Source organism: Pelophylax lessonae (assembly GCF_965119305.1).
Source record: "Pelophylax lessonae genome assembly, chromosome: 1".
NCBI lineage: Eukaryota > Metazoa > Chordata > Amphibia > Anura > Ranidae > Pelophylax > Pelophylax lessonae.
The window spans coordinates 127127445-127151680 of NC_138768.1; the positions used below are offsets into that span (position 1 = coordinate 127127445).

Sequence of the window (24236 nt, forward strand, 5' to 3'; positions counted from 1 at the left end):
AGATTATGCACTGAGCTTGCATTACATGGCTGATACACGCCGCACCCCAAACAGGTTGGATACTGTTGTTGTTCTATTCCTCTACTGAATAAAAAAAAAACCCATTTGAATGAAAAACTGAAAAATAATTTTTTTCCCCTTAAATTGGTGATTTTAGAATAGCAGATTAGATCAGCAGTGTCTAAACACTGTATGTCACAGTAAAATATGAAGGAAAAAAAGATTTTTTTTTTAAATCCAGATTAAGCAGACACATATGCACTGAGCTTGCATTACATGGCTGCTACACGCCGCACGCCGCCTACCTAACAGACTGATAAAAGTTTTTTTTTTTTTCCTTCTCCTCACTGGGCTCAGGTCAGGGCAAAAAGATTGTGCACTGCACCTCCACACAATAAAATCGTTGTACATCGCTGTCTGATTAAAGAAGATTCTCCTATTCTTTCCCTAAAAGCAATCTCCAGCCTGCCCCTACAATAATCTCCTATCTCTCCCTTATATCAGCAGCAGCAGGAACCTGATCCTACAGTAGTTAGAGCAGAGTGACGCGCGGCGCTACTTGACTCCAGCTTATATAGAGGCTGGGTCACATGCTGCACTGGCCAATCACAGCCATGCCATTAGAAAGCATGGCTGGGATGGCTTCTAAGGGCACACTAGTTAAACGCTTGTTGATTGGCTACCCTGCAGCTGTTGAAACCGCACCATTAAAACCGTGCCAAAACATTAAAACCGTGCCAAAACATAAAATAAAATTACCGAACAACGGACTGTAACCCGAATATAGAGTAAAATGTTCGGGTCCGTGTCTGGGTACCAAACACCCAAAAGTCTGGTACGATCCTGAACAATACAGTCCGGGTTTGCTCAACCCTAATCCTGAGTCATAGATCCATTATTATCCGCAGAGGCTCACTGTGACTGGAAAGTTTTTTTTAAGGCTACCTCCACATTAAAAAGGTTGAGAAAGGCTGGCCTAGAAGAAGGTGATTGTTCATGGTGGGCATCCTCAGTAATAATATTCAAGAAACTGGAAAGATACACCAGCATGGCATGTCCTGCTGAACTACATTCTCTGACATGTGTCACATAGCAGTATGGATATGAATATAGTACAAACCTTTGTGGCAAGGAAATACTACTCATATACAGTATACGTGTGTAGTCAGATATTAGCTCTTTTATTACAACCACTCTTATCTACTCTCTTGGCTGTGCCAGGTCTCTTGTCAAACTTCTGAAAGTAATATACTCCGACAATAAACATGACCATACAACCTGAACACTACTAATTGCATAAATAACTTATCTGTACCTGTATAACATGTTCTTCGCTTGTAATCTCTATGGCTTCTTGGCAGTGTTCTAATGCTGTAAATATTGAATTGCAGGACCTACAACAAACACACAGTCAATGATTATTATTAAGTTACGCACAAAATAGGCTTTCACGTTGAAAATTGACATAGACGCATTAATGGAAACCTCCCACTGGCCAAACTCACTTTAGTACGAGCTATTTAACTTCCTAAGATCAATATCACCGTGGAGTAGAATGCCCAGCCAAAAGAAAGTAAGGCAATCTAATTTGTGGAGATTGTTATTGTCTTGTTAAAACTGATGTTTGCAAAACATTAAGAGCAACTCTAGGCCACACATAAACTCAATCCCTGAATGCTAAGATTATCTAGAAAATGCTGTATATGTGTGCTTGTGTCCGAGAACCCACTCTATAAACCTTTATTTTCAGCTGTATAATATCTATGGCACCCAACTCCAGCAAGTTCTACACTGTTCTCCTGAGTAGGATTGCAGACTCTTGAAATAACATAGACATAGCCAAAGACATAACAGACATAGCCTTATCTTTTGAGGCCTTTTTGTAAACAACAGCAGCATCATTATCTACATTTTAAAGTATGTATGACAGTTTAAAAAAGCCACAAATCCAATTACTATGGGATGCACAAGCCTCATAAATTAAAACAAACTTCCTTTACCCTCCCTGATCCAAAACCTTCTTTATCTGTGTCTCATATGCTCCCCCTCCCGAGCTAGGGTGGGCATTTGAGGTGGATAGAGCTGCTGGGGGCATTTGGGGTGGATGGGGGGGTGTATGGAGCTGGGGGGGTGGATGGTGCAGAGTCCGACCCCTGCATTCTGTACATTACATACTCCTGTCTCCTGCATTCTGTACATTACATACTCCTGTCTCCTGCATTTTGTACATTACACTCTCCTGCACTATATACACAATACTGTACATTATATACTTCTCACCAAAGTCTTCATTGTCTCAACAGTTGCTGGTTGCTATGCAGTCTCTGACTATTTATATGAAGTTCTTCTTTAAGGTAGGCTGAGCAATCAAAGCATATTATTCGTACTAGGAAGTCTGGGTTTTGTTTACCCTATTCCTTAAGCCCCTCCCATTGCTAAGCAATTGGCCACACCCACAATTTGCCGCAGCGTGCGGAGAGCGCCGCACGTTTTGTTTCTCTTTAGTGTCCCTCATTGCGAAGTTCAAAAGTTGGGAGGTATGCCTAACACTGCAGCCTACAGTGGCACGGTTTCAGTATAAGAAACAGTCCTGTCAATCTAAAATTCAGTGGGCAGGACTTGGTATGCCCAGGTGTTAGCTGACACTGCCTACACGAGAGTGGCACCTCTGCTGTAAATTCAGGAGTGGTGCAGCATCATTTCCCCTCTAGAAGCTGCATTTGGTGGACTTTGCTTGAAGGGCTCTGCAGGTATTTATGGGACTTTTCCCGAGGACTAAGAGAAAACTGTCATTGCAGATGCCCTTATAATTAGGTACTGTAGCACATTTTTTTAATGGGAGGCAACAGTTCTACTTTAACAGTTACAAGATATTTTATATCATAACACACCAGCAAAGTGTTTACATAAACTAATATTATCAAGTTCTTTAACAAAGTAAAGGGAAGCATTTCAAGTATTACTAAACCCAGGATCCTGAATTCACTATATCTGGTCTCCCACAGTACACAGAACATGTAAGTGCAATTATTTTACTAAATATAAACTGCTAAATACCCTTTCTCAGCAGTATTTAGCAGTTTTGTGACTTTTATTAGTGTCTGGTTAAAGCTTGTAGGAGGAGATTTCATTCACCTCTGACTGTCTTATGAGGCCGCGGGACCCCTGACCCTCTGTCTGGACTGTGGCAATCATATGCACCCTCCCTCCAAGAAAAAAAAAATAATCTTTAGCAATATACACCAAACTGAGCATGTGCAGAGTGCCCACAATGCTCTGTACGGTCAGGAGATGGATTGGAGACTGTGGAAGAAGAGGAAGGTCAGAGAAGACAGAATCAAACAGCCTTTCTACACAATATGGAGGATTAACCCCTTAGTTTCCACAGTGAATATAACAAGCATGCTTTACTGCATATACACACTGATTTTACTGTTGTGGGTTTAGTAACACTTTAAGTAAATATGTTTTTCTTCCAATCACCAATCACAAAAACCTGTACTTTATGGTTTTTGGGGGGGGGGGGGGGGGGGGCTGCCAACCCTTTTACAGGTACTGCATATAGAAATTTGGGCTGCATGGATTTTGCTGGCTAAAGACCTTTGACAATATCACAGGACAGGTGACTTGTTTGAGTGCCTGCTGCAGAGATTAATTGGTTGGTTTATGGTACACCAAAAAAACAAAGTATATTGTGCAATCACAGGTATACACACACAGTATCCCTTTTGGGTCCTAAAACAAGGTGCTAAATGAATAGAGAAAGTCCATGCGAATATGAAAAGTCCAATAAAAGTTATAGCACAAAAGACAGCTCCACCGAGAGCCAGGAACAAATCTCTGAAATTACAACAAAGCAGAACTGCATTGGTGGATGAGCCAGGGTGCCGCAAGCATCCTGGCTCATCCACCAATGCAGCTCTGCTTCTGCTGACATCCTGGCTCAGTGTGAGTATGATCCTGATATAAATGCTGCTGTTACATTACACGGTTCCTCCTTTTGGACTAATGTGAGTGCACATTTAGCTGCCTAATAAAAACGGTTTTTAATACTGCAGTTAGTGGCGCCCCCCTCTGTCCTTTTTTGGTGGGGTTTATGGTACACCACAGCTAGTTTACTATTGGTTGGAAACTAAATAAATGTAACCTTTCATGAGAGAATAATGGAGGCTGCCATGTCCCTGCTTCATATTGATGCTTGGTTTCAATGCTGTTGGAATAGCTGACATGAACAATGTATAGAGATAGGAATTCTTAAACATTTCTACCACTTGTATAAAGCATTCTTCCTATGGGTCTGTGACTCAAAATCAGAAACATAGTCAGGAGGCCAGCAATGGCATCCCCCAATACCTCTCTAGTGATGGGTTCACTTTAGACTGTAAAGCAAATAACTGGCCCATGATAGAATCAAGGGGGTGGGATGTCTCGACTTGTCATTAAAGAGGACCAATAATGACTGAGTTTATGCAGGAATATGAATATTTGGTCTTAAAGCGGTAGTAAACTCAGACAATGAAACCATATTTAAGCAATATATAAATCCAATCAGTTGTTTTTATTTCAAAACCTACTAATAGTATGCTCAAGGAGCATTCTTACTGTTAGAAATCAATGAATTCTGATCGCTCCCGTTTGTTCCTAACCGCGGCGCACACATCACAACTATGGCCTTCCGCGTTTCTGCAGTGCTTTTTTTCCACCCTCTGTATATTTCCCTGGCTATAATCCCACGCATGCGCACTACACATCGTATCCGTGGCTTGTCAATGGGGAAGGAGTCTCGCGGGATCTCGGGGCTGACGCAGACAGAAGGAAATGACACAGCCCCGGCATAGACCCAGCATTTTTCCGGCAGCCTAAGCTTGCCAGAAAATAAGGAATAACGGCGCTTGCGCAGGTGACGCCATTAAAAAGAAAAACAAAGATTTCTCTAAAAAGAAGTGGGTAAGAGGAGAATAAAAAATACCAAAAAATACTGGGAAAAAAAAAAAATTGTAAGTGATTTGCCACAGATGTCCAAATGCCTCCATCCCTATGTATATGTGTACAAGCAGAAAAGATTTGGGACTTTGATTGAGGTCAATTGGACAAAAAATATATATAAATTCTTTATTATTATTTGATGACAAGAGTCATATAATAAAAGCATAAAGGTACTGTAGCATATATACATACAGAAATAGCACACACAGTAGGTACAGCGATACATATTGAATACATAATAAATACAATCTTTTTCTAGGACCAAAAATTGGATCACTCAAGAATAAAATGAATACAATGTAGCATATATATTCTGTGTGCGCATGATCTTACAATATATTGCAATAAAATGAAACATATGGATAAATATTAACATTGTCTTTCGATATATCGCAAATAGATAAAACATATGAGTATATAAAGGCTCGACGCGTTTCATGGACCTCCGTCCATTCATCAGGAGCTTTGAATGTTTGTCTAGAGATAATAAAATATGAGTTATATTAATGTACTAATATGGATTATTGGGCTAGAATGAAAGATGTATATAGTGGAATGGACACTACCTTGAGCAGTGTCATAAATCCAGGAGCAATCCAGTCGGGGGCAGACAGACCAAGGCTGAACCAGGATGCGCCTGACCCGGGGCTGAGGCATGGGTCACCTCCAAGAAAACGGGCAACATAGAGGGAGGGATCTCAGATGGAATAAAAGTATATAGGAGAGTAAAAAGGCTTTAGGAGCGTCACTCCACGGATTGATGGAACAAACGTATTGGGAGCGGTTATAATCTGAAAATATATATAAAACAACTAAATAAATATAAATGATATATATATTTATATATTGAGAAAGTCAATCTCTCCATCTCTATAAAAAGTGAGATATATAAATCAGATCATTGGACCCCGAAAGAGAGCCTTTGAATAGCCAGCTAAGAATAATAAAACTGAATAAGAAAAGTAAAGTGCATATGATCAGAGTTTGGAGCTTATGTTTGTATTGGTATTTCTTGCAATAAAGCTTTTTATTGGAAAAAAAAAAATGATCAGAGCAAGAGTCCAAGGAAATATAGGAATTGAATAGACACCCAACACCCAACAATTAATTAATATATTTCCCTCATTCGCATTATACATCCTCAATATATTTTCTACAATCAGTCTTCATACTGATATGTGATGGTTATATAGAAAACATACTTTGTTTGAGCACATCAATATCCAGTCTGGGTCCCGTGGACTCGAGCTGTATACAGGTCTTCTGTCCGGGGCTGCGATGGACGGCCAACCGCCTCCCCCTTTGCCTGTCTCTGCTTTGGCATCCGGGATAGGGGCGGGCGGGTTACGCCCTCCATCGGCGCCATGTATGAGTTGCATGGGACATGACGCCTCACGGCGTCGCGTTACCAGGGCAACCCCTTTTCTTCCATCTTTCATGACGTCAGTGGGCGGTTCGTTCCTACCAATGTCCGGTCTTATTGACCGGATGTGGGAGGGTTACTAGCCGCCTATATATACTGACGCCAGCATGGCGTTGGCGTGGTCTCACCCCGACTTTTTGGACAAATGAAGCGGATGGATCTGCACATGTTTATAGAGACTTCTTTTTTCTGGTATTTCATACAATATTTTTACTCAATTAGACTATACAAACTCATTACTGACTACTTGTGAGACTGAATATGAATAATGGATGTCCATATCTCTGTCACTTTCCCAATGCACTGATCCTCACTTGGTTTATAGCACTTCATCTTGGGCACTCTCTTTTAAGGGTTGTTTTGTCTTTTTCTCTATTCCCCAACTATTTGTACACTTAGTTTGCAACTTTTATTAGTTTTCCACACATACTCTCCATTTGGATCTTATTATCCTGCTATATATATATAAATATATATACACTATTATTTTTCTTGTATATCTCACTATTGGTGATTCATCTATACACTGTCCCGACTAAGTTGCACAGCTTTCTATCATATATTTGGTGGGAGTCACTCCCCAATATGCACCTCGAGTTCTTTTGTGCACTCTTCACTGTTGGGTGTCTATTCAATTCCTATATTTCCTTGGACTCATGCTCTGATCATATGCACTTTACTTTTCTTATTCAGTTTTATTATTCTTAGCTGGCTATTCAAAGGCTCTCTTTCGGGGTCCAATGATCTGATTTATATATCTCACTTTTTATAGAGATGGAGAGATTGACTTTCTCAATATATAAATATATATATCATTTATATTTATTTAGTTTTTTTATATATATTTTCAGATTATAACCGCTCCCAATACGTTTGTTCCATCAATCCGTGGAGTGACGCTCCTAAAGCCTTTTTACTCTCCTATATACTTTTATTCCATCTGAGATCCCTCCCTCTATGTTGCCCGTTTTCTTGGAGGTGACCCATGCCTCAGCCCCGGGTCAGGCGCATCCTGGGTTCAGCCTTGGTCTGTCTGCCCCCGACTGGATTGCTCCTGGATTTATGACACTGCTCAAGGTAGTGTCCATTCCACTATATACATCTTTCATTCTAGCCCAATAATCCATATTAGTACATTAATATAACTCATATTTTATTATCTCTAGACAAACATTCAAAGCTCCTGATGAATGGACGGAGGTCCATGAAACGTGTCGAGCCTTTATTTACTCATATGTTTTATCTATTTGTGATATATCGAAAGACAATGTTAATATTTATCCATATGTTTAATTTTATTGCAATATATTGTAAGATCATGTGCACATAGAATATATATGCTACATTGTATTCATTTTATTCTTGAGTGATCCAATTTTTGGTCCGAGAAAAAGATTGTATTTATTATGTATTCAATATGTATCGCTGTACCTACTGTGTGCGCTATTTCTGTATGTATATATGCTACAGTACCTTTATGCTTTTATTATATGACTCTTGTCATCAAATAATAATAAAGAATTTATATATATTTTTTGTCCAATTGACCTCAATCAAAATCCCAAATCTTTCCTAAATACCAAAAAATACAATATCCTGCTATTATTATTTTAAAGAAACATGATCAAAATGGGGATACAACCACTTTAAATAAATCATACTTGTGCAGGCTTACTTAGTGAGTGTATATAAGTATATATACACTCACTGGCCACTTTATTAGGTAATTAGTTCAATTGCTTGGTAACACAAATTGGTAATCAGCCAATCACATGGCAGCAACCCAATGCATTTAGGAATCTAGATGTGGTGAAGACAACTTGCTGAAGTTCAAACAGGGGAAGAAAGGGTATTTAATTGACTTTGAATGTGGCATGGTTGTTGGTGCCAGACGGCCTGGTCTGAGTATTTCAGAAACTGCTGATCTACTGGGATTTTCACACACAACCATCTCTAGGGTTTACAGAGATAGGTCTAAAAAAGAGAAAATATCCAGTTGTGTGGACGAAAATGCCTTGTTGATGTCAGAGGAGATTGGGTAGACTGGTTCGAGATGATAGAAAGGCAACAGTAACTCAAATAATCACTCGTTACAACCAAAGTATGTAGAATACCATCTCTGAACACACAACACATTGAACCTTGAAGCAGATAGGCTACAGCAACAGAAGACCACACCGGGTGCCACTCCTGTCAGCTAAGAACAGGAAACTGAGGTTACAATTCGTACAGGCTCACCAAAATTGGACAATAGAAGATGGGAAAAACGTTGCCTTGTCTGAGAAGTCTTGATTTCAGCTGCGACATTTAGATGGTAGGGTCAGAATTTAGCGTGAACAACATGAAAGCATGGATCCATGCTGCCTTGTGTCAACGGTTCAGGCTACGGTGTAATGGTGTGGGGGGATATTTTCTTGGCACACTTTGGGCCACTTAGTACCAACTGAGCATTGTTTAAATGCCATGGCCTACCTGAGTATTGTTGCTGACCATGTCCTTTATGACTACAGTGTACCCATCTTCTGATGGCTCCTTCCAGCAGGATAATGCACCATGTCACAAAGCTCAAATCATCTCACCACTGATTTCTTGAACATGACAATGAGTTCACTTTACTCCAATGGCCTCCACAGTCACTAGATCTCAATCCAATAGAGCACCTTTGGGATGTGGTGGAACATGAGATTAGCATCGTGGTTGTGCTGTCAAACTGTGTGATGCCATCATGCCAATATGCTCCAAAATCTCTAAGGAATGTTTACAACACCTTGTTGAATCTTTGCCACAAAGATATAAGGCAGTTCTAAAGGGTGTACCTGATAAAGTGGCCAGTGAGTGTATGTCCACATATTATGTATAAAGTAGATGTAAACCCAGTTGTTAAACATTGTATCAGTATTAACATGGTAGTCGTAATTTCAAAAAGTTGTTTTAAACCCTTTTGGGGCCGGTTCACACTGGGGCGACTCAAAGTTGGCCTGACTTTGAAGCCGCCCCGTGCAGCAGGACTTCATCGTGGCTTGCAAACGACTTCTCTAATAGAAGTCAATGCAAGCCACTCCGAAGTCGCCCCCAAGTAGTGCAGGAACCTTTTTCTAAGTCAGAGCGACTTGAGTCGCTCTGATTAGAACGGTTCCATTGCACAGAAGTCGCCTGACAAGTCGTGGCAGTGTAAACCGGGACTTATCATTTAAAAAAAACTACTGTAGTGTTATGACTATGTAGCTGGAAGACAGCATGTGTTCTCAGGATGAGTTCAGGTCGCTGACAGGGCAGCAGCTGTCAAACCTTAGGGTGGTCTATAACCTCTGATTCTAAGCTCTAAGAGGTATCTGTAAACAAATTACAGCCTAATAAGTGAATAAATATAAACCTTATATAGGTAAGCCTGCTAAATTCAAATCATTTAAAACTGAATAGTCAGATCCTTGCATAAGTCCAGGTGTGGCTGACTTTTTCCAACAACCAGTCTGATTTTTACCACAGCACATGAGATAAATCTGCCGATTGTACTCCTGTGAATAGGACTTCTTTGCACTTCTTAAAATAATAAACCAATATTTATCAGTGGAGTGTTTCATTAATATAAAAAAGAAAATATTTAAACTAGCTAATCTCCCACATATATCTTGTTATAGGTGCATTGAACTTGACCTTTAACACAAGCATCCATTATGCTGGTCATGCTGCATTCATATAAACATCATTTTCAACAAGAATAAGCATACATACCTTAGTTTGAAGTGTGAGCGCACCTCCCCGTGTTCTATCTGGATAAGCTCATTGTAACAGGCAATCATACTGTTATTCTCATAAAATCTCTGCAAAATATATTAATAAATTGCGGCTTGTTTTAAAATGACAGTATTTATGAACAATTACTACAGTTAAACTACAGCTTTGTTGGGAAAGATTCAGTTTCCTCCAGGTCAACACAGTGTCCTTTGGGGTGGGGTTACTGGGTACACTCAGGACAGAAAGCGGGCTCCTGAGTTTTAGAATGAGCCAACTGCACCTTTGCATGCTATGTTGCCTGGTTGTCTTGACCACTGTGTTTGAGGTCTGGTGTTCAAACAATCGGCATAACAAAAACAGCTGACATGGATTTTACAGCCACATGTGGCACATTATTGGTTGTCGCAAACATCCATAAACCACCTATGCTGGAATAATCCATGTGTGCAGGTAACCCAACTGTAGACTTCTGCCAACATAGTAAAATAATCACTAAAGCAGAAAATTAGATTTTAGAGGTTGTTCTTTGCACAGAAATAGAAGCTACAAAACGGGCTTGTGTAGCAAATGTGCGTGTTACATTAATGTTTTAGAAAAAGTATAGTTTTCTTTAAAAAAAGACTTTTCAGTTTCTATTTGGTAGAAAGCTACTCTCAAACTTGTTTCATCAGAGTCCCACATTCATGTTAAAGATCAATTCAGACCTCATCTATTTTTATAAAGGGTTATCTAAAGAAAAAAGTTTTCTTTTTAGGTTTAGGATGGAACGTGGAAGGTTTTGTACCCCTTTCAGGTTGTTATTGCTGCTTAGGTTATTGTTTGCCTTCTTTAAGTTTCCTAATGACCATTGTCACCAAGAATGAAAATAAAGAAAAGTCTAAAATGTGGAGTTGTCACCAGAATAGGAACATCTTCCAACTGGGACGTGTGTTGTCAAGACAACTGTTTATGGAAGCCTTTCACAACAAGGGTTCCTCCAGGGCTTGCTAGGGTTTCCTTGAGCTATGAGCAATGATGGATCTTGATCTCCCACCTACACTGACCATCAATATTAGGGGGCTATTTTCCATGGTCATCCAATGTAAAGAGCCACTTTTACACTTACCAACAATGCAAAAGGCCACTTTTCAATGGAACACTAATGTAAGAGGGAACTTCTCCACTGACCCCTAGTGTATTCATTTGTTTTAATAAATATTGAAAATAATTTTGTCATGTAGAACAATTGGGCATCGTAAAATGATCCACCCTATGGGGTTGTTTTACTAAGACTGGAAAGTGCAAAATATGATGCGGCTGTGCATTGTAGTCAAACGGCTTCTAACTTCAGCTAGGTCAATTAGGCTTTGACAAAAATTCTGGAAGCTGATTGGTTTCTAAGCAGAGCTGCAATAGAAACATTAAAAATGTAACATAAAAAAGTTTAGCATGCCTTTCTTTATATGTTCAAAAAATATATTAGCAAATTGGTTTCACAGCTTGTCATTGATCTTCCAACCCTATTATGTACCACTTGTCACCTTCACTATTGTTCAGAATGGCACTGGTAGGAATATCAAAGACAAGGTGTGAAACAAATTTGGAAAATGTTCATGCAATATATATATATATATATATATATATATATATATATATATATAGTGACAGGAAGTCAGGTAAATCTGTGGATGTAGTCACAGACAGGAGATACATTTCCACCTGGTTTAGAAAATTCACCAATTACTACAGGGTGTCGGCTGAAAAGGTAGCCAGGACGGCTTAAGGAAGTTGAAAGGCCTCCAGCTGTACGGAATGAGGAAGTTAAGGCCTCTATAATTTGTGCAAAGGAAGTCTATTGATTGCTGCCTCCTGACGCTGTGTGAGCTGGGGAGAGGAGGACAGTCAGATGTGTGCCTCCCGACGCTGTGTGAAGCATGGGAGAAGGATTGCTGCCTCCTGACGCTGTGTGAGCTGGGGAGAGGAGGACAGTCAGATGTGTGCCTCCCGACGCTGTGTGAGCATGGGAGAAGGGATGCCCCCTGAAGCTGTGTGAGCATGGGGAAGACCTCCTGAAGCGATGTGCGCTGAGGAGGGTAAAAAGTGTGAAGACTTCTCAAGGTGAGAAAATTAACTATTTCTATGTGAAGAGTGTGAAGAGAAAAACCAATGGATGTTTCTATGTGAAAGGAAAGTCCAATGAACATGTGCTGTGTGAAGAAAAAAGGGACATTCTCGATGTGAAGAGATAATAAATGGACTATTGATAGTCTGCTGTATGATCAGCCAAGTCTGCCCAACAGTAGGTTGGGGACAGACTTCCGTAGGTAGGTTCCTGTGTGTGAGAAGGTAGCTGCCCACAGTGGCAAGGATTTATTTTGTGTTTTATTTTATTTTGGATGTTTTTGACGCTTGCAGTCTGGTGAAGAAAATTGCATGAATAAACCAAACTGTTGTTTGCAACCACTTCTCGGCTATCTCCCTGTGTAACTAACCCCCCCAAGGGGTCATCCACACTCACCACCGAGCTAATCAACCTCGCTATATATATATATATATATATATATATATATATATATAATTTATTTTATTTTTTTTAAATCAAGAAATGCAATATATTTCTGAACGTATAAAAAAATCCATGCTAGGCTATGTCATGTTACATTATAAATGTTTTATATGAATTTAATAAATCATGGAAATTTTAACAGTAGTGTATATGTTTTTTGTTATTTTGTAATTTTAGGGATGGTGATGCCTATTTGGGCAACTATGGCAATATACTGTATATGTATAGGTCTCAATAGACCACTTGGTCTTTTTATGGAATCGGTTTATTGTGTTTCACTCTTTCTTCTGATATTACCTTTTATTATTGCAACATGTAACACAGCACACTATTTTAACCAAGAATAGGTGGTAAATTCCTGGCTCAGGTTGATGTTGTTTTAATAGGAAGGGGAGAGCAGTCCTTCACCTCTAGTATTATGTTTATAGAAGTAGAAGGGAGGGGAGAGTAGTCCTTTTCCTCCCAGTATCCTATCACTATTTTACTAGTGTAACAACCTTTTAAATGCTACCTGAAGGCATAGGGTGACAGCTTTCCATTTTGTCCATTTGTGTGACCTATTTAGAGTAAATGCAGGTTGAGGTAGATCAGATCTTGCACAACTGGCTTTAGAGGTCTATGTCCTGCCTAAGCCCAATGAAGATCTGAATATGATCCCTGAGTCACCATTTTCTTGTACAGACTACAAAACCTAACATGGTTAAATGCCCCTCACCCTGTTGAATCCAGCATGCAGGAGAGGAAGGACCGATGTTTCTTCTTGATCAGATGCTCTGCAACAAAACAGAAATATTCTTATGAATACATACTATGTCCTTAAAGCAGTAGTAAACTCTCCTTATACACCTGTACCTCCAGGTAAGCTTACAATAAGGCTTACCTGTCCATACAATAAATGTCCCCTAAATGTCCAACCTTTAGGAGATGTTCATATTGACAAAAGCGAATGACATCACTGGAACATGCACACATTGCACAGTGATGCTCTGCATTCAGGGCACACAGCGTGTATCGTGGAATGCAGAGCACCATGCTGCTATCATGACTCCCACACGCACGCGCAGGAGTGATGTCATTGTGGCCTAGTCATTCAGGCAACCAGAGTGCATGAACCCAGAAGAAAGACCGGGGGAAAATTAAAGCGCTGGCAGCCATGATAGTGCACCACTGGAGGGCTTTGTTTGAAAGGTTAGTTTGGCATAATGTGCTAGTAGTACTAATGATTTAAAGTGGAATTTAAGCTAAACATTTAACTAGCCTTAAATTGGTCTCCTCCTCCCTCTCAACATATATGCTAACAAACCTGTGTAAGAAATATATTGGCAGCTAGTGCATATGCTAAGTTTTACTTTCTACCCTGAACATCTCCTTCTATCACATCTGAGCAGCCCATGTGACTATAGAAAAATATACAAAAAGAGTACAATCATTGCAGAGTAAACAAACTGCACAAAAGATGCTTGGACATACATCTCAAGGATCAGAACATTAAAGGGTATGAGAAATGATTACGGCCACACACACCTACACAGGTTGAACTGGATGGACTATTGTCTTTATTCAACCTCAACTACTATGTAACTATGTAACAATGCTGCTAAACATCAATAGTGTTTTTCACTATACCACACAAACTTATCATATATATAAAAATGATGTAGCCTAGAATTCAACTTAGAATAAATAGTATGTGGCAAAGTCCTCCCCATCCACCAGTTCTTCATGAATATATCAAAAGCATGTGAGATCTTCCAAAGTCTTCTTAACATTTCTCCACCCCCAGTGCATCGTGGGTTAGGAAGTGTTAAGAAGACTTTGGAAGATCTCACATTATTTTGATATATTAATGAAAGATTGGTCGATGAAAAGGACTTTGTCACATATTATTTATTCTAAGTTGAAATTTGAGCTACAACGTTTTATATGTGATAGGTGAGAGTATACACAGTGATAAATGACAGCCAGGTCCCTCCCGCCTCCTCCATGTCCACTAACCAGCTATGCACAAGGGGGGGTATTAAATCTTTATTGATGGAGGCTTCGCTTTCCTCTTATTCCAAGACATAGGTTGGAGGGGCATAACACATCCTGTGACTGACAGGAATCTACACACACTATGTTATTGTAGCACTACCCCCACAAGGGCCGCTGGATTTTTGGGTCCTCCCTTACACACGCAGACAGGCAACATTCATTTTTGCAGCTTTCATGCAGACTCAAGAATCACTCCAGGGGATGCTTGCTTTTGTTTATTTAGGGGGGTTAAAACTGGGATGGGGAGCGGAAGCATGGGATGCCCAGAACTGTAGAACTTAAATGCAAATTTGAGGACTTGCTAACTTTCTGGCTGCTAAGAACTATTGTTACAAAGCTGTCTTCCTGTAGGATTGATGGTACAGCAAAAACAGATAGGAAAAGTTCCAACTGCTGAATACAGGTGCTACCCTGTAGAGAAATTGTAATTGCCCGGGCTGCTCTTGAATCCCCAGCTAGAGGTGTAGGATGGCTCTTCTGGTGGAAAACTGTCACTAACCTGTTCCCTTAGTTATAGACAAGCAAAGTTGTGTACCTTGCTCTCCCTCCTCTGTCCAAGCTTAGGGTGTGTAGAATAAAGGTTACTTAGTTCCTCTTGAGGCAGAGCCCCCCAGCACAGTGCCCCCCTACAGACAACTAGACCTTGGACTCTGCTCCCACATGTTGAGGTTCCAGAATATTTACGGCCTGTCTCCCCTGGGGCTAACCTACCCAAGAATTGGTGGAGACTCCATAAATATTCAGGCTTAGTATCTGTTCCTCCACCCTCTAAGTTCTAGAACCATGTAGCCAGTTACAGGGAGGGAGGTAACAGAAAACTAATTAACCCCAGATCCTCTGCCTACAAAGGAGTCAACTAAATTTACCTACTTTGTACACTGAGGGTGCAACATTATTGTCAAAAAAATATTAATAATTTGATTTAAATTATACAGTGCCTTGAAAAAGTATTCCCCTTAATGTTACAACAAAAAACGTAAATGTATTTTATTGGAATTTTATGTGATAGACCAACACAAAATGACACATAATTGTGAAGTGGAAGGAAAATTGTTTTCAAAAATTTTTTACAAAAAAATATTTGGAAAGTGTGGCATGCATTTTATTCAGCCCCCCCCCCCCCCGAGTCAATACTTTGTAGAACCACCTTTCCATGCAATTACAGCTGCGAGTCTTTTTGGGGATGTCTCTACCAGCTTTGCACATCTAGAGAGTCAAACTTTTGCCCATTTTTCTTTGCAAAATAGCTCAAGCTCTGTCAGATTGGATTCTGACACTTTTCAGATCTTTAATTGTAAAACATTTTGAAAAGCTTTGATCATTTTCCTTCCAGTTTACAATTATGTGCCACTTTGTGTTGGTCTATCACAGAATATCCCTATAAAATACATTTACGTTTTTGGTTGTAACATAACAAAAACGTGGAAAATTTCAAGGAGTATGAATACTTTTTCAAGGCACTGTATATTTTCATGACAATTTAAACAGTTCATTGATTATTAATTATTTTTACTCTGTATCCCAAATGCTGTTTTTAAAAAAAATGTATTTTCTATATGTGAACAGTAGCAGAAGACTAGAAGCTCCTCCTGCCACTGTTTCTTTACTGACGGGCTGGTTAAGAGAAGGGACATGTGACAGCTGTATTAGGAAAAAGGGTACATATATATATATATATATATTTATACACACTTTATAATAATTACAGTGCCATCATCCACATACAGAAAGAGAAGGGATAATCTAAATTAAACAGTGTGTGTTTAGTATCACATTAAAGTGAATCTGTTGCTTTGTCCTCTATCTACAAAGTAAATGTTCACTCTAAGTAAACATTTAGCCTGAAAACCCAAAAATTTGGAGAAGGGGGTATTTTTTTGTTTATTACGAAAGAGGCATACTATATCTCTTCTGCAATAAAGGCTTCTTATCCTCTTCCTGGCAACCTTCTTTACACTGAGATGCATATGCATAGCTCAGTGTACAATTCCGGCAAATGTTCGCCATTCCATGCTGGCCAATCAAGATGGTTGAAGACAGGCCCGGATTGGCTAATCGGGAGCACCAGGAGAATTCCCGGTGGGCTAGTCGGTTTTTTTGGCCGCGATGGCCGTTGTCATGGCACTGGGTCTCCTGCTAATTAGTACAACTTGAAGACCCCAAACATGGAAGAGGGCAGAGGCAGAAGGCAGAGAGTAGATTTCACCACTAGGAGGGCAGTAAGTATGGATAGAGTGGGTTTAGTTCACCTCCTCCCACAACTCACAGCTGGTTCTGTAATGTGATGGACAGTCGCATTGATCAATAGTTGGAATTCATGGGAGGAGAGAAGCTGGTCTTGGTTTATACAAGAAATATACACATAACCTCAACTGCCTATATCTCCTGATGATTTAAACACATGGTTTTTAATAAAGTTATTCTCTATGGATTTCTTTGTGATATGCTCAGTTAGAACTGCCTAGGTTTATTAGAGGTTTACTTTAAAACTGAACCTAATGAGGATAAAATGACTAACAGATTTACAGGAAAGACCTTTAGGAAACCAAAAAAATAAAACACAAACTTACAAACGCGGGACAACAGCAAGTATTGTAGTGTGCTCTGATGGCTTTGTTGCACGTATTGATCTGCAAAAGAATGAAAAATTTGGATGTCAAAAGCAGCAGTGCACTATGATCACACCAAGCAATCAGATAAAGTGTTAAGAAAACCGTGTAAGCTTCTAAAAGCTGAATTCTAATAGGATGCTATAGTCTTTGATAACATTTAAATAAATTACTTCTTTGGGTTAATAAAGATTTCTGTGTTTATCTAGGACCCATATGCAATTGAATTATTCAAGTCATTATTCAGTAAATTGCTTTTACTACAGAAACTACCACACACAAGTGTCAGCCCCTATACTAAAATTCAGATGGAATTTATCAAATATGTTGCAGTCGATGACTGGAAACAGTTAAAGTAAAATCGAGGTGTACGTATGTGAACTGGAATGCTACCCCTTAAAGCTTGGAATGCCAGTTACTGCATTTTTATCCCACGTATTAAGTGCCAAGAAAGGTTTGTCTTTGCCAAAGTTGTGACTTTAAATCATGATTGCCACCTTGTTCCTTAATTACCACAATACATAGTTTATTTAGCTTTAATATTTTAAAGGAATCCTATTGTGGGGCATAGATTTTATAATCTAGCAGAACTTTGGTACTCTAACACTAGCAGAATTTACTGTAAAAAGGGTCTATATTTTTAAATCCAAGATAGCAATTTTGGAATTGCTTCCATCCTGCCAATCTGGGTGGGTTTAATATAGATATTAGTCATTCTGTGACCAGCTTCTTAGTTTAGAAGAGGGTTTAAATGAGTAATAAGTTCCTAGATAAAAAATACTCCAAGAGGTCATAACTTTGGATGAATTATGGTAGAACACCTATTTCATCATTGAGGAAATACAGTATATTACATGTGATCAAAGCCACAATAAATCTATGATGGAGGTCAGGTTCATGGGAAATCACAGACTGTCCTTGTAAAATGATCTCTTAGTGTCTCAGGACATAAATAGTACTTTATTTAGGTTGATATCAAACTATTTTGGGACAAATCCCTTCATGTCTCACATACATTCTCATCTTAGCACTCTGTTCTCTGTAATGGTCAGTGATGAATAAGTATACTGCCTTCTACAAAATTATAGAAAATACAGAATATAGAAGTAGACTCATTGGGATTGATTTGTCAAAGACAAATAGGCTGTTTACTTTGCAAGGGATTTTCCCCCAAAGCTTAGGAAATATTGGTGCTCTGCTGGCTTCCATCACCCACTAATGTTTTAGCAAAAATGCAGTTTTTGTTATTTTCCTAGAGCATTGTTGGGTATTCCTTACAAAGTTAAACTTTACCACATTCACTAAGCTTTGGAACAAATTCTTGTCGAACAGAAGATTCTGGGCAGTGCATTCCGTACATGTTGAGCACTTATGTGCAGCACCCATACAAATAATTTGTTGGTAATATTACAAATTTGTCACATACAGGGTGACAAAAGATGCATATGTAGGGGTGACCTTCAATAAAATGATCAGTAGATCCAGAGCTATAGACAGCTGAATTATATATTTTTTTTCCAGTAAAAACTGAGCTTGACCCAGCTTCTCCATCTACTGCATTTCCATACTGATCTGTAAAGTTGTCCATCTAAGTTGTCCAACTACTGTAATAAGAGACTGGAAAGGCAGTAGGAGGTGGAGCCAAGTTCAACTTTTTGGGAAAGGGTAATATTCAAGGCTAATACGTTCAAATGAAATTGACTACGGTTGTGATAACTTTACATATTAAAGCACAATAAATAATATGAATTGAAAACTGATCTCATGGAAACTAAACAGTAACAATAATAGATTTCAGTCCATACGTTGTACTTGCCTGCAAACCGCCTCTGCGTCAAGGTATCTTGAATGCCTGTGATCTATAACAATGATTTCATGATGTTTATCAAGGAAACACTCCAGGGCTGATTCTGGTGTTCTGGCTATGTTACACCTGAACCCAGCCCGGTCACAGGCCCACCAGAAGCCATCGCTCTGACTGTCTTCCTTTGCGAACACCAGCAGCACCTGACAATGAGATGTTGAAGCACAAGACAACAATTCATATAAAATACAAAGGTCCACTACACAGAGTAGGTAGTTGTGACTTTTATGTAAACACAAAGAATATGTGCGCTTGGATAAAGGTATATGTTAGCAGCCAGTCACACACCATACGCAACATACATGAAACAACAAGCTCTAACCAAATATTCAAAAAAAATCTCCAATATAAAAGTCTCCAAGTCCAAATTTAAAATTGATAGCGTAGAATCCCCACACCAGCGTCTATGGAAGAGATGTACATGCACACTCGTCACCACTGTGAGGGGGGTAAGCCTGCGTACTGGAACCTGTTTACCCTCAATTTATAGAGAGGTTAACAGCAGCATGTATATTAAAAAAGAATAGCGCACACATGCAAAAGAAATGACTATCAAATATGGAGACAATCCATAAATAAAAATGGGGATTTAGTCCCACCATATGGCCATATCGTGCTCAAGCCCACCATAAAAAAGGGGTGAATCCAGCCTTTCTTACCCTTGGAGACAACACTCCTTGCTGGGAAGGTGTGCTAATGCACTACAGGGGACTCCTCCTATATCTACTTGATAGTGGACACCAATAGAGTACAGGTGCGTGTGGGGGATGGGATGCTCAACCCCAGAAGTCTGGTCAGACCGAATACATAATAAACAAGCAAAAAATTGGGGGAGCAAACCCTGAACATGTATATCTAAAGCCAGTGCAGCTATGGACCAAGCAACATGTATATTAAAAAAGAATAGCGCACACATGCAAAAGAAATGACTATCAAATATGGAGACAATCCATAAATAAAAATGGGGATTTAGTCCCACCATATGGCCATATCGTGCTCAAGCCCACCACTGCGTCAAAGTACCCCATTATCAGTGGGTCCTACACTATCCATAAAAAAGGGGTGAATCCAGCCTTTTTGCTTGTTTATTATGTATTCGGTCTGACCAGACTTCTGCGGTTGAGCATCCCATCCCCCACACGCACCTGTACTCTATTGGTGTCCACTATCAAGTAGATATAGGAGGAGTCCCCTGTAGTGCATTAGCACACCTTCCCAGCAAGGAGTGTTGTCTCCAAGGGTAAGAAAGGCTGGATTCACCCCTTTTTTATGGATAGTGTAGGACCCACTGATAATGGGGTACTTTGACGCAGTGGTGGGCTTGAGCACGATATGGCCATATGGTGGGACTAAATCCCCATTTTTATTTATGGATTGTCTCCATATTTGATAGTCATTTTTTTTGCATGTGTGCGCTATTCTTTTTTAATATACATGTTGCTTGGTCCATAGCTGCACTGGCTTTAGATATACATGTTCAGGGTTTGCTCCCCCAATTTTTTGCTTGTTTATTATGTATTCGGTCTAACAGCAGCATGACAGGAATCTATGGCCAGATGAAACAGCCAAAATCTCGCAATGATCCTCACATCATCCGTCACTGCAGGCCACTCTAATATGCAGGTCTTATATTCATCTAGCAGGAAGATCCACTCTTCCAACGATATTGACAAGACCAACGATGATACCTCAGAGGGATGTAAACGACATAACCATAGTGCAATACGTCTGAGAAGCTAAAATCACTATTTATTTAGGGGATTTAAACTCACATGCAATAATATCAGAAAAGGCACAACAAACAAACCTCAAAAGGTGGCCGTGGCTATTAGCACGCTGAGGTCATATGTTCCAGTCCTGCCTTACGCGTTTTGTCATATTCTGACATCATCAGAGGCGTGGTAGCTGGAAATGAGAACGCTATATTTATAGTAGACAAGCCAGATATGACCAACCAGAAGTTCAGCAGCTCCACAAGGTGCTTCCCAATGCTTTACAGATTGCGGAAGCTAATCTCCCACTGGTCATATGGCATAACGTATGCACGGTACTAGCCGCAGCCATCTTTGAGCTTTGTTTGTTATGCTTTTTCTGATCTTATTGTATGTGAGTGTAAATCCCCTAAATAAATAGTGGTTAAGGATAAAGATTAAAGTCCATAAATCCTAAGGGACACCCAGGGTGCAAAACCAAATGAATTGCTGGTGGATTTATAGTCCTCCACTGACACCATAGCACACCGGGCCTCTTACCCCAGGGTATGGACCACTAAATTATAGGTGGTCATACAAACGTTCCAACACTTCTCTGGCTTGTCTCTGTTCATTAATGATAATAACAGAATGGATCCTGTTTGCCCCTCTGAATTAATCTCTCCACAGGTCACATATATCAGAATAAAGAACATGCAACGCCTCATGGTGCAGAATATCAAAACATTCAAAGGCTTTCTATGGACATGGAGCTGTAGGAAGAGTCTGCAGGTGCCTGGCATTCCACCCACAATCCACTTCTTATGGGTACAGTGCTCTTCAGGTTTCAAACCAGGAAAGTTCAAGACAAGTGATTCTTTCAGCGGGATCCAAGCTGCACACAGATCCCCTCTCTGTCTTGTTATTGTTCACTATTAGTTCACCTGCAGCTCATTTGGTTTTGCAACATGGGTGTCCCTTAGGATTTATGGACTTTCATCCTTATGATTGTTTACTTGCTGTGCTGTTTCTTGGTGTTTGTGAACCTTTATGAATTTTAAGTGCTGCTTTTTTTCCTTTTTACTTTTTTGATTGTTACCAGCAATTTAAGCTAGCTGCTTTGAAAGCCTAAGCGCAGTGGACATTTTTCTTTTTTACAGTGCATTTGTATTGTATTTTCGGACGACATCTGTACTGATAAAATTTAAATCATACAAGAAAAATTTTCGAACTTGTCTAATCAATTGGTTAATATCGGATAAATGGTTGTGATCAGCTTTTGAAAGCTCTGTACCAAGGACCCAATTATAGTACAATCGCTTTGAAAAGCAGTATTTTTCGTCTGATTTTCGGATCGTGTGTACGGGGCCATAAGGTCTAGTGTTTTCTGTGATATTGAAGTAAGTAAGACCAGTAAACCTATTGTGAGGGATTAGCTCGGTGGTAGGCGTGGATGACCCCTTGGGGGGTGCGTTTTCCCAGAGAGGTAGCCGACAAGTGCTTGCAAACAAACAGTGTGGTTTATTAAATGGTGTTTTCTTCACCAGGCTGTATGCAGCAAAACATCCAAAATAAAATAAACCAGAAAATAAATCCTTGCCTCTGTGGGCGGCTACCTTCTCACAACTGGAACCTGCCTAAGTGTCTGTCTCCAACCTACCGTCGGGCAGACTTCCTTGTCCTACAGCGGACACTCAATAGTCCTTTTATAATAGCTTCACAGGGCAACACAGTCCTTTTGTTTCTTTCACATCAACAGTTCGTCTTCTCACCTTTGAGACGTATTCACCCTTGGTTACCGTCCCGGGCACACATCACTCCGGGGGGTCTTCTCCCAGGCCCACACATCCTGTCGGGAGGCACACGCTGACTGTCCTCCTGCTCCCAGCCCACATGGCTTCAGGATGCAGCTTCTGGAGGCAGCAAACAATAGGAATTTCTCTGAACAAATTATAGAGCCTTAACTCCCTCATTCTGAACAGGTGAAGGCCTTTCAACTTCCTGCTGGCTAGCTCTGTAGCCAACACCCTAAATTAATTAATGGACTTTCTAAGTCAGGTGGAAATGTATCTCCTTCCTGTGACTACATTCCCAGATTTAGCTGACTTCCTGTTACATACCCCCCCCCTCTTGTTTCAACCCTAGGGTTGGGACACAGATTTCCAGGCACGCATGTGTCAAGCACTGCTGACTCACTGATAAGCCTCCTATTATCCTCAAGCTTCCGGATGAAACTGTTTTGTCATCTTCATTGACGGATTTCTCATAAATGCCACACAGTTTGTCTCTCATCTCATATACACATTCTTCAACTGCATTTTTGGCATCATTTCGCTCCTTCTCGTTTCTGTCATCTTCATTGACAGCTTTCTCATAAATGTCAGACAGCTTGTCCCTCATAACCGTCTGTCCAATCCACCATGGAGGACCGTGATCCATAGGCAACTCAATTGGGCTAGTCTTAATGTCTTCAACATTCTTAAGACGCCTCTCTCTGCAATCCATAAATGTTTTCCACAAAACTTTGAGAACCTTTGCTTCACTAAGCTTTGTTCCAAGTAGGGACTCTTGACATCCCTCTGTGACTTGAGTTGCCTCTCCATACAGCTGTACACAATCATTGACTTTTTGTTGTAAAAGGGAATGATCTTCCTTCTTGAGCTTTGCTTGCTCTAAGATGCTGTGCAGAGGATTTTCCAATTGAGACAACAGGCTGTCACACATTTCTTCAAAGTGACCCCTGTTCCTTTTCCCAGAGATATCAATATCATTCACCAAACATTTCATATTCATAGGCAGATCTGAAGCAGTTGCACTCATCAACTTCTTAAACTTTTCGCCCTCCTGAGCGAGTCGCAGTAAAGGCCTACTATTTGATTTGATATTCAGTTTATATTTCTTGCCAAACTCTTCACAGAAGTAGCCAACCAGAACATCATCAACTTTCCTTCCACCAACATAGGGGTTAAAGGCAACAACACAGTTGAACCCAGCGATCTGGGTGGTATCCATTATAGACCTCCTCTCTGCATCAGTGAAGAAGCATGGAACTGTAACACATTCTTTTACAGGTTTCTTCAATGCACTTTCTGCTGAACTATTTGACCGCTCAAGGTCACCTAGTTCCTTTTCTCTATCTGAATTCCACATGGAATGTATCTCAAGATCACGATCAAATTTCTGCCACCTGTCTTTCACCAGTTCCATTTTGGAAATATTCCCTGAAAGGCACTTGAACTTAATTTGCTTCACGTTTTCATCAACAGCCTTAGTTTTCTCCACTAGGTGGCGTTTGCTTTTTTCTCCCAGATTTATATCACTTGCTTTAGTTTTCTCCGCTTTAGTTTTC

At 39.9% G+C, this 24236-nt stretch overlaps 1 protein-coding gene across 2 annotated transcripts in view; it reads right to left on the reverse strand.

Moving 5' to 3' along the window:
* The window catches only part of PDE8B (phosphodiesterase 8B), a 231776-nt gene that overhangs the window by 51004 nt on the left and 156536 nt on the right, over positions 1-24236 (reverse strand). For both annotated transcript variants that reach the window (XM_082264145.1, XM_082264144.1), the window contains exons 3-7: positions 19149-19339; positions 17294-17353; positions 13405-13462; positions 10142-10230; positions 1316-1394 (exon numbers count right to left, since the gene is read on the reverse strand). In XM_082264145.1, the coding sequence (XP_082120271.1) occupies positions 1316-1394; positions 10142-10230; positions 13405-13462; positions 17294-17353; positions 19149-19339 (477 nt within the window). The remainder of the gene's footprint in view (positions 1-1315; positions 1395-10141; positions 10231-13404; positions 13463-17293; positions 17354-19148; positions 19340-24236) is intronic.